At 42.9% G+C, this 11,339-nt stretch overlaps 1 protein-coding gene across 3 annotated transcripts; it reads left to right on the top strand.

Annotated features, from left to right (window-relative positions):
* The first annotated feature begins 308 nt into the window (after positions 1 to 308).
* Positions 309 to 11,112, top strand: c8g (complement component 8, gamma polypeptide). 3 transcript variants are annotated; one of them, XM_088402570.1, is made up of 8 exons: positions 309 to 607; positions 3,129 to 3,274; positions 3,583 to 3,653; positions 3,738 to 3,845; positions 3,945 to 4,049; positions 4,237 to 4,272; positions 7,971 to 8,158; positions 10,961 to 11,112. In XM_088402570.1, the coding sequence occupies exons 1-7, from the start codon at positions 425 to 427 to the stop codon at positions 8,111 to 8,113; spliced, it is 792 nt and encodes a 263-aa protein (XP_088258696.1). In that variant the 5' UTR covers positions 309 to 424; the 3' UTR covers positions 8,114 to 8,158; positions 10,961 to 11,112. The 3 variants fall into 3 exon arrangements, with proteins under 3 accessions (XP_088258696.1, XP_088258697.1, XP_088258698.1); XM_088402571.1 differs by lacking the exons at positions 7,971 to 8,158; positions 10,961 to 11,112 and adding an exon at positions 4,556 to 4,676; XM_088402572.1 differs by lacking the exon at positions 7,971 to 8,158 and having other exon boundaries at positions 310 to 607.
* Positions 11,113 to 11,339: the final 227 nt, after the last annotated feature.

The raw sequence follows: 11,339 nt of genomic DNA, 5'->3' as shown, positions 1-11,339 counted from the left end.
TTATCACCATTTGGGATAAAATCTGTATTTTTTGTGAACTTTGAATCAAAACAAAAATACAATTGGATATGATTATAACATCAAATTCCTTGTCCAGTTTTTTGTGTAATTTAACTCTGAAGTTTTTTTTTTTTTTTTTTTTTAATAAATATATTTGTTGCTCTCTAGGGTCTATTCTATTGTTGCTTTGAAACAAATATTGGAGTCCATGTTGGAGTGCATTCTCGGGTCATGAAGCCCACAGACCAAGATAAAACCCTAGTTAATATTTAACTGAGCATGTCATCCTCTTTTGCCATACTGTTTGTCTCTTGCATTATCTGATTTATTCATTTTGAGTGTCTGCATCAAAGTGGATACACTATACTGGGAAGACCAAGGAAGAGGATACAAAAAGATTGAAAAAACAAAGAACAGAGAAATTATGGCAGGAGCTTGGAGTTGTATGCTAACTGTGGCAGTTATGATGTTTGTGTGTCTTTGGGGTGCTACTGAAGCTGTCGGTGGTGCAAAGAGTTGGCCCAGACCTATAAGACGACCACGCAAGAAGCCAAAGGTCAGCCCGATTGATCTGACACCACCTAAGAAGAACATAGATATGCAACAGGTACTTATGAGATGCCAATTCTGATTTTAAAAAATGTAACAATTGTGCATGTATGACTGACTGCAAAAAAAAACAAAACAAGGATTAGAACTACAGTTTTAATTTTAATAATATTCCAAATGTTGCAAAGTTTGTTTTTTTACTTGACCTTTTATTACTAATCGTACCTGTATCACTTTATACAAATGTCACAGTAGTAAGAATAAAACACCCACTAATGCCCCCCCCCCCCCCCCCCCCCCGAAAAAAAAAAAAAAACATCAGTGTAAGATTGTGCTTCTGGGTGACATTTTAGTTATTTTTGAACTGGGCAGTTGATAAACCTTTATTGGAGTGCCAGTCGTGTAAACCAAATCAACTTTGTAAGAAGCCAGTGCTTCAGATGTGGACTTTGCTTTGTCAGTGATCAACATGGGATCTGGCAAACAACAACCTTGTGTAATCTGTCGATTGGCTGTGTGGTGATATATTTTCTTACGCAAATCATCAATCCCAGTGGATAGAAAAAGGTGTGGAAGTAAGTTTTTATCACGGTTGAAGAGAGGACCCAAGAGCACACACAGTTAGGCGCTGTCAAGTTTTCTTTATCAGCAGGTGCCTGCTAGCTTGATGGCTGACGGGGGTGAACTGCTGTGTTGGGCTGTCAGGGCCAGGTGAAGTCGGCAAGCGGTCAGGAGGTCGAGGGCAAGCTGGGTCGGTACACAGGCAAGCTTGTATAGTCGTCAAGCTGGTGGATGGTCGGGGACAGGGCGGGTCAGAACACAGGCAAGCAGGGATAGTCGGCGGGCTGGTGATAGTTGAGAGCAGGCGGGGTCAGAACACAAGTAATCAGACAAGGTTGAATGCTGGAAAGCTCTGATGTATTGAGACAAATTAGCGATTTCTGGGAGGGAGAGACCGAGTTATATAATGAGCAGGTGATTGGGAGCAGCTGTTGGTATTTGGTGCTGATTGGGAGAAAGTTGAGCAGGTGTAGCGGGACAAATTAGGTGACTGGACAGGTGGACTGTGACAGAGACAGAGCAAGGCGTACAGCTGCAGGGCTTAACACTTTCTAGATGGGATTGGGTCCAACAAAACGGGGTGTAAGCTCATTGGACTCTATGCGGAGAAGGTCCTTGGTTGACAACCAGACCCTGTGCCACCTATTGGCCGTCTATGTGTAGCGCTCACTGGCAGGCAGCAGAGCCGAGCAGGCCCGATCCTAGGTCTAGCGACATTGCCTGGTGAAGGCAAGGGCAAATGGACAGGAAGCGTTGTTGTCCAGAGCAGGGAACGATGGGAGCTGGTAGCCATGGACACATTCAAATGGGGAAATTCCAGTGGCGGTGTTGGTCATAGACTTGACGGCAAACTCTGCCCACTGGAGTTGGGTCGACCAGGGGGATGAGTTTCGTGACGCCAGGCACCGGAGGGAAGTTTCCATCTCCTGGTTAACTCTTTCCATTTGTCCGTTAGTCTGTGGGTGAAACACAAGGACAGACTTTTAGTCACTCCAATGAGCTGGCAAAACTGCTTCCAGAAGGCCGCCTTGAGCTGAAACCTGTGTCAGACACCTTGTAGCGGCAATCCATGAAGACGTACGCCGTGATTCACGAGGAGTTGCACTGTTTCTTTAGCTGAGGAAGGCATGGTGAGATGAATAAAATGGGCCATTTTAATGAGCCATCAATTTTTAACTTTCAGGCTGGTGAGAGACGTGAGTGGCCGGGCTATAGTGCTATAATTCCTAAATCCTTTAGAAGTTGGCAAAACTGAGGAAACGTTGTAGCTGCTTCCAGGTTTCGGCACAGGCCAGTAGATAATGGCTAAGACCTTTGAATAATCCATGCAGATGCTGTCTTTAGCAATAATGTATCCCAAAAGTGAGACTAACGAGGAGCGAAACTCACATTTGTCTGCTTTGAGGTATAATGAATTCTCAAGCAGACGCTGCAAACATGTTGGACATGTTCCTCCAGTGTCTTGGAGAAGATGAGGATGTCATCTTATTACACAAAGACAAATCAGTCAAGCATATCCCGCAGAATGTCATTTACCAGAGCTTGGAAAACCGCTGGTACATTTGTGAATCCAAAGTACATAACAAGATACTCACTGTCCAAGTGGAGTACTGAATGCAGTCTTCCATTCATCTCCTTCCCTAATCTGCACCAGATGATATGCACTGTGTATGTCGACCTTAGTGAAGTCGTAAGCACCCTGCAGAAGCTCAAACATGGGGGGCAGCGGGTATCAATTCTTTGCTGTAATGTCATTAAGGCAGTAAATTTGTTTTCATGAAACGTGTTCTACAATATCTTTTTCAGCCACCATAACTGTAACAACCCCTGTGTCAAAACTTAACTTCAATATCTTGAATTTCAAACCACAACTTTTATTATGGATCTCATTGGACTGTGTGCAGGCGGCATGGTGACCAGTTAGCAATCTGCTTCACTTTTCAAAAGTTGTACGCATTGCACAACACATATACACTCATATTCAGTTTGGATTTTTTCTTTTTGCTTTTGTGTTTCAGATGACAGGGACATGGTATTTGCTCAACACTGCCTCCAAATGCTCCTTTTTGATCAATCCTGGAACTCAAGTGGAACCTACAGTCATGACCCTCACATTATCCACTTCCTCAGATCAAGCACTGTTGGTTAGCACTAAGACACGTCAGTAAGTACACACCATCATTTACAAAAAATTCAATTTAGGGCAGTGCTTCCCAAATAGATAGATAGATAGATAGATGGATGGATGGATGGATGGATGGATGGATGGATGGATGGATGGATGGATGGATGGATAGATAGATAGACTGTACAAACTAATTTATTTAGATAGATATACTGTACAAACTAATTTATTTTCAAATGAGGGATACTGATGAGGGATAAACATTTGTCAACGTTGGTATGAGTTGAGCTTTCAAAACAAAAACAGGAATGATTAAATCTGATAACATTGTATTTGTCCTATTTCAGTACTCATCATTGTTGGGAAATATTGCAGATGTACCATTTAACCCCAACCCCAGGACACTTGACACTTCTAGGTTTTTTCTTAGATTACTTATTTTGAAATTGGGAATGATTTTAGTCAATAAATATTTTGGATCAAACATTATCTCTTCCACTAGGGTCTCGACCCGAGCTGAAAATTGATATTGTGATCGGTGAGACAGACTACAGTTCCTTTGCTGTCATGTATTATCAAAAACAAGGCAAGATTACAATGAAACTCTATGGTGAGCTCCACAACCCCATTCAAAATGAAATTAGACAATAATCAGTATTATTAGAAGACAGTATTTTGATGTAGTTTTGATTTTTGTTTCAATATTCAGGCAGGTCAGTTGACCTTCTATCAGAAACAACGTTGACTAAGTTTGAGCAACTTGCTGAAGAACAAGATTTGGGTCTGGCATTCCTATTCCCCTTTCCAACCTACAGTGAGTCCCCATACTAAATTGATTCATTATTATACTGCAATATCAAAAGTGTGTTGATGTATTAACGGTTTAATGAACAAAGACTTAAAAAAACATTCGAAAACTATTGAAACTACCCACACAAAAAACAAAACATTAGAAGAATTGATTGTGTTGCCATTTAATTAAGAAGCAATTTCCTTTTCAGGTCACTGCAGCGATGTTGACGAGCATCACAAAATCAGTAAGCTGTATTATTTATATGAAATAATAAAACCATGAGGCACATGCGACTGTCAGAATTCTTTATTTTCTGTTTTGTTTTCTGTTTTCTATTTTTCCCCCAAAAAATCGCTAATTTTGGCAGAGCCTTATTTTATTTTATGTTGCATTTCTATGAAGATGACCAGGGTATTTAAATCAAATGAATATTTTGATGGAAGCCTGATTAAAAATATAGTTTTAAAGGAGAACTTCTTCTTCTTCCTCCTTTCTTTTTTCTTCATCTTCGTTTCTTTGTCTTCCAGCCTTTCTCTACAGCACGCATGAACAACTGGCTCCTCTCAACGTAGAGGAGCAGTGACTCGACACTGAGTCCCTCTCTGATGACCTAGCTTCCCACCCTATCTCTTAAGGGAGAGCCCAGACACATTACGGAGTAAATTAATTTCAGAAACTTTCTTGTATGTTCTTTTGGTCATGACGCACAGCTCGTGATCACAGATGAGAGCAGGATTTACTGTCAGCAATGCAGACCAAACTCTGACATCGATGGTTCAGGTACCAAACAGCCCATATCAAGGGGTTCGGTACCCTGTATTCCCAAAGCACACCCCGCAGGACTCCCCGAGCAACATGGTCAAACTCCTCTTCTATGTCCACAAAACACATGTAGGCTGGTTGGACAACTCCCATGCATCCTCGAGGATCCGGCCAAGGGTGTAGAGCATATTCAATGTTCTATGACCAGGACGAAAATCACTCTGCTCCTCATGAATCTGAGGTTCAACTTCCTGATGGACCATCCTCTCCAGCACCCCCGAATTGACATTACTGGGGAGTCTGAGGAGTGTGATCTCTCTATTGTTGAAACAAACCCTCCTGTCCCCTCTTCTTAAAAAGGGGGACCACCACCCTGATCTGCCAATCCAGGGGCACTGCGGCATGTCAGCATGAGGCATGTCAGCCAGGAAGGCCCTATCCAGAGCCTTCCGGAGGAACTCCGGGCCAATATCATCAGGCTGCAGATTGCAGGCTTGCTGGTGCCTATCCCAGCGGTCCTCGGGCAGCAGGCGAGGTACACCCTCAACTCGTTGCTAGCCAATGGTTTGGCACAGAGCGACGAGCAACCATTCACATACCTAATAACAACAAAGGACAATTTAGAGCAGGGATGTCAAACTCATTTCATATCGTGGGCCACATATGGCCTTGGTAGATGTCAAGTAGGCCGGACCATTAAAATTATACCATACATGTGATAAATAACCAAAATATTATGTATTTCTGTTATTTCGGTGTGAAGAAGTGCAACAACATTAGGAAAATGTTGAAATTTAATGAACATTCCTTTTACAAAACATTTCATGAAACACCTCATATTTCCTTAGACAAATGTGCAATTTACTTATATCATTCACATATATGCATTGCAACTGATCCTACTGATTGTACAAAGGCACAAAACTTTAAAAATGAATTGGTATTGAGAAATATAGTAATGCACTTCAAGATTAAATTAGATTTATAAAGAAAGGAATTTATAAACCAGTTACACATGTGCCTATAAAATCTAAATTGAATCCCTGCCTACACCTTATAAACTACGGAGTGTGCTTTTAAATGTGTAAAGAAGAAAGTATTCACACCTCCTGTAAATGTGTAAACTTCATACATGAAACGCACAAACACATACAATACATACTGAAAATTTATGGAGTTGCATGAACAGTTGAATTCCGCCGTACTGTTATGTAGTGAATCTGCTGACTAACATTAAATTGTACATTTTTTTAATCACCACAGTAAGGATTCATATTCACAGAGCTGTATTCTTCCAATGCAAACAGTATCTAAGGCAGCATTTTAAAGGCGTTAGTCTGGTCAGTTCGATGAGCAACTTTGTGATCGTATCATTGGATTTGCGGCTGCCTGGTTTGGACACTCAGTTTAAAAGAGGAGGAGAGTTTTTGTCCCGGCCATGGAACAGTGGACCAGCTCTACACCCTTGGCAGAATCCTTAAGGGTGCATGGGAGTTCGCCCATCCAGTTTACATGTGTTTTGTGGACTTGGAGAAGGCGCTCGACCGTGTCCCTCTGGGAATTCTTTTGGGGGTGCTTTGGGAGTACGGGGTACCGAACGCCCTTATATGGGCTGTTCGGTCCCTGTACCACTGATGTCAGAGTTTGGTCCGCATTGCCAGCAGTAAGTCGGATCCGTTTCCAGTGGGGGTTGGACACCGCCAAGGCTGCCCTGTTCATTACGTTTATGGACAGAATTTCTTGGCGCAGCCAAAGCGTTGTGGGAGTCCAGTTTGGGAGTCTCAGCATTGCATCTCTGCTATTTACACACGATGTGGTGCTGTTGGCTTCTTCAGACCGTGACCTCCAACTCTCGCTGGAGTGTTTCGCAGCCGGGTGTGAAGCAGCTGGGATGCAGATCAGCACCTCCAAATCTGAGACCATGGTCCTCAGTCAGAAAAGCGTGACGACCCCACTCTGCGTTGGGGAAGAGGTCCTACCCCAAGATGATGGAACGTGAGATCGACAGGCGCATCGGTGCAGCATCTGCGGTAATGCGTACTCTGTACCGGTCTATCGTGGTGAAGAGAGAGCTGAGCTGAATGGCAAAGCTCTCTATTTACCGGTCGACATTCCTGCCCTCACCTATAGACAGGAACTGTGGGTCGTGAACGAGATCTCGGATACAAGCAGCCAAAATGAGTTTCCTCCGCAGGGTGTCCGGGCTCTCCCTTAGATATAGGGTGAGGAGCTTGGTCATCTGGGAGGGACTCAGTGTCAAGCCGCTGCTTCTCCGCGTTGAGAAGAGCCAGTTGAGGTGGGTCGGGCGTCTGGTTAGGATGCCTCCCGGACGCTTTCCTGGGGAAGTGTTCCAGGCAAGGAGGCCCCTGGGGACGACCCAGGACACGCTAGAGGGACTATGTCTCTCGGCTGGCCTGGGAATGCCTTGGGATCCTCCCAGCGGAGCTGGATAAAATGGCTGGGTACAGGGAAGTCCGGGCTTCCCTGCTGAGGTTGCTGCAACCCGCGACCCGACCCCGGATAAGCGGAAGAATATGGATGGCTCGATCTATAGTCTAGTCTGGACTTGTTTTTGTTCCTGATATTTGGCATCTTTTGGCCTTTACAAGTGCATCAATACCAGGTGTCACACATCTCCCTGACAGGAGAAAATGAACAGGGTCGCCACTTGCCAGTTGCGTCTCCCACAACGTCAGCTTCAACTTAAATACAATACTGTTGTGAGAAAACTGTGTGACAACTTTTTTGCGGCCTTGCAACATTTTGTTCAGATCTTTCAAGTGTTCAGTGATATCCACCAAAAATGCAAGCTCTTGTAGCCATTCCTGAGATTATAATTCCAACACCAGTTTTCCTTTTCTCTTCATGAACTGTCCAATTTCCTCTCGTATAAATCAAAGAAATGCCTCAGCACAACGCCTCTGCTTAACCATCTCACCACAGTGTGGTATGGCAAGCTGTGGGTAATGTTGCTGTCACTGAGAAGTTTGTCAGACTGACAATGGTTCAGACCTCTGGATCGGATGAAATTTACAGTGCGAACAACCACCTCCATGACATGGTGCATTTTCAAGGACTTGCACCACAATGCCTCCTCATGCAAAATACAGTGAAACGTCCAGAAATGATCTCCTCTATTAAGGGCTTGTACTTTCTCTCTGAACTTTGTCGTGACACCAGGTTTATTTTCTACCATGGATGATGCGCTGTCTGGAGCCAGGCTGACAGCACGGGACCTATCCACTCCAAATCTGTCCAGTGCAGCAACGGCAGAACTGAAAATGTCCTCAGCTGTTGTGGGGTCCATCATTGTCACCAACTGAAGAAACTCTTCAGTAACAGTCTTATCAACTCCACGAATAAATAAGGCTAGTTGTGCTACGTCTGTAATGTCTGGGCTCTCGTCAATTGCAACGGAAAATGCAATAAATGACTTGACTCTCTGTTTCAATTGACTGTCTAAATCTGCAGAGAGGTTCGAAATCCTCTCTGCTATAGCATTCCTTGTCAGGCTAATATTGGCAAAAGCTTGTCGCTTCTCGGAACATACAAGTTCAGCTGCCTTCATCATGCATCGTGTTACAAAGTCACCGCTCACAGCTTTGATGCTAATGCTATTTCTCTAGCAATTAGATAGTTGGCTTTTACCTCTGCTTCACTGACTTCTCGGCTCTGGGTGAAAGTTGACTGCTGTTTCCTCAGACCCGCCAACAATTTGTTGATCCTGTCTCTTTTCAGTTGTCCTTGCAAACCGTTATAGTTTTCACTGTGTGTCTCATAGTGGTGTCAAATATTATATTCCTTCAATATCGAACCCTGTTGCAAACATACCAAGCACAAAGATTTCCAGTGCATCTCTGCAAATAAATAGGACGTGGTCCATTTTTCATTTGAAAATTCTACACTCCTTACCTACATTTCTCCGTTTGGTTAATGACATTTTGGCTATTGAGGGTGTTGGTAGAGACCAGGGTAGCAACAACGTTGTAAAAAGCAGCAGATGGCGCTGTTGTCTTCTACTCTGATCAAAACTCCCTAGCGGATAATCCATGGAATGCAGCTTATTAAAAATATGAATTCCATGTCTTTTATGCATTTTTTCACTTTAAAATGATCCTGCAGGCCTGATCGAACCTCCTTGGGGGCTGGTTTGACACCCCTGATTTAGTGTGTCCTACATACCTGCCCTTTATGTTTTTGGAGTGTGGAAGGAAGCTGGTGAGCCTGGAGAGAACTCACGCAGGGTTGGGGAAAACATGCAAACTTCACAAAGGAAGGCCAGAGTGAGCTCGACTTTAACTCAGGACTCTGAACTGTGGGGCGAACATGCTAACCACTCATTCACCGAGCTGACCCAAGACAGCATTACCTTAATTTTAACGCATTGTTCCTTCTCGTGTCCGACCACACTCTTAACTTGAGTTGCTGTTTAAAAGAAGTTTTCTAGTGAATCTTCCTAAATCGCCATATAGGCTCCTCTTTCTGTCACAGTTGTAGTCCCATTTTACACGTCTTGGACTTTCTTAGCAAATTATCACTATGAGTCCAGACCTGCACACTAGTTGTTGCCCAAGGCCAACCACAGGCCAGGCAGTGTAAGATTACAGACACCGTGAAGGGTGAGTGCCGTCACAGCAGGCCCATGTGGGCAACGTTGCTTCGAGTGACCTGTTGAAGGGCTTCACACTTTGTTGTGCACCCGCTCGCATGGCCGAGCACTGGAGAGCTCGGCCAAGCATTCTGGTTTGGTCGGTCAGCTTTGCAGCCCATGCAACCAAGAGAAGCAGCAAGCAGGGACTAGCTCGGCCAGTGCGGGCGGGCACAGAGCGCAGAGATTATTCCTTTGGCCACGGTTCTTATGCTTGACTAACAATCAATTGAAATTTAGCACCGATATTTAAAATTGAACAGTTCCGGGAAAACTAGAATTGTGGTCCTGTGTGTGTGTGTGTATATATATATATATATATATATATATATATATATATATATATATATATATATATATATATATATAATAAAATTGACCTTTATTATAATTAGGAAAATGATGTCAGGTTATGTTAGGCCAGCAGAGAAGGCCTTGCTGGGTCCACCACTGGTGGAAGACAATCAAGCCATTTTCAACACTTTAGATCAGGGGTCACCAACCTTTTTGGAAGTGAAAGCTACTTCTTTGGTACTGACTAATACGAAGGGCACCAGTTTATGTGAAGACACCAGTCATGTTAATAATTTCTCATAATTACTTAGGAACAGCTGTAGTAAATATGTCAAACAAGTGAAATATGTTATGTACATGTAATATATGTATAATTGTTTAACTAGAAAATCACACTCTTCTATCACTTGTGAGCTATTTGCAGAACAGGCCTGCGGACTACTCATTAGATCCAAGCGAGCTACTTGATGCCTGCAGGCACCACGTTGGTGATCCTTGCTTTATTGTAGATCATGGTCAATAATTAGTAAAAATAATAAAAGTAAAAATCAATCAATCAATCAAATTTTATTTGTATGGCCCTGAATCACCAAAGTCTCAAAGGGGCTTCACAGGTGAAAAGAGGTCATAACAAGACTTCTTTTGAAAAAAGAAGTCATACAGGGACATCTTTTCGGTGTAAGGTACACAACAGCATCCGATGTCAAAGCTCCAAGAAGGGGAAGGAAAAACTCAAAAACTCCAATTTGGGCAAAATCATAAACCTTCAGAAAGGACCACAGGTGGGAGGAGCCCCCTTTCAGGCTCAACAGGTTGAAGTAGATGCGGCGTTTACCAAATACAAACAAAATCCTGATCATTTAAATCAGGTCTTTTATAGAAGGGAGACATCGAATACATGCAAGATAGCGGCTCTCTAAGACTGGATTTGCCTAGCCCTGGCACTTTTAAAAAACAAAGAAATTTGCCAAAGTGTGACTGACGAGGTTTCAGACTGACTCCAGCAATTTGTGAGTGTTAAACAAAGTAGTTATATCATAGAGAGAATGACTGGTCCTCTCACTGTCCTCTGTCCCTCCCTTCCTCCCCAAAACACATTTGCCTGAAGTGTTAACTTGCAATTCTGTAATAAACATTCAGTTTAGTCGACAACATGTTATTCAAGAGTTGCTGAGGAATATTGTATCTGTGCAGAATGGATTTTAACCTGACCGTGTTTGTCTTACAGACTGTGTCCCCACATGCTGAACGAGCAGCGCTTGCATCCAGTAGAGGAGTTATTTGTAAACCTGATAATAGATCTTGGCGATACTGGTTCAATCAATAGACTAATCAATCACCATTTAAAATAAATATAAATAAAAACATAAACAAAAATGATCCTGTTGTATAGGGTGATTATGCTGTAAGTCTGAGCCATTACTATTATCATGTGTTGCTACATATTTTCAATGCAAAATAATGAGGTGTGTTCATTCAAGAGAAGCTAAATGAGGACCAGATGTGAAATCGTGAGGATTTTGGAGAACTTGGTGACAAAATTAGAGTTTAGAAAATGCAGTGTGCATTTGTTTGTGTGTGTTTGTGTCCGTTTGAGTGAGAGGGTA

This window comes from Hippichthys cyanospilos, chromosome 19, assembly GCF_059441005.1.
Source record: "Hippichthys cyanospilos isolate Australia breed blue-spotted pipefish chromosome 19, RoL_Hcya_1.0, whole genome shotgun sequence".
NCBI classification, from domain to species: Eukaryota; Metazoa; Chordata; class Actinopteri; order Syngnathiformes; family Syngnathidae; genus Hippichthys; species Hippichthys cyanospilos.
Note: the sequence above shows the minus strand (reverse complement) of the source record. Positions and strands in the feature narration are given on the sequence as shown.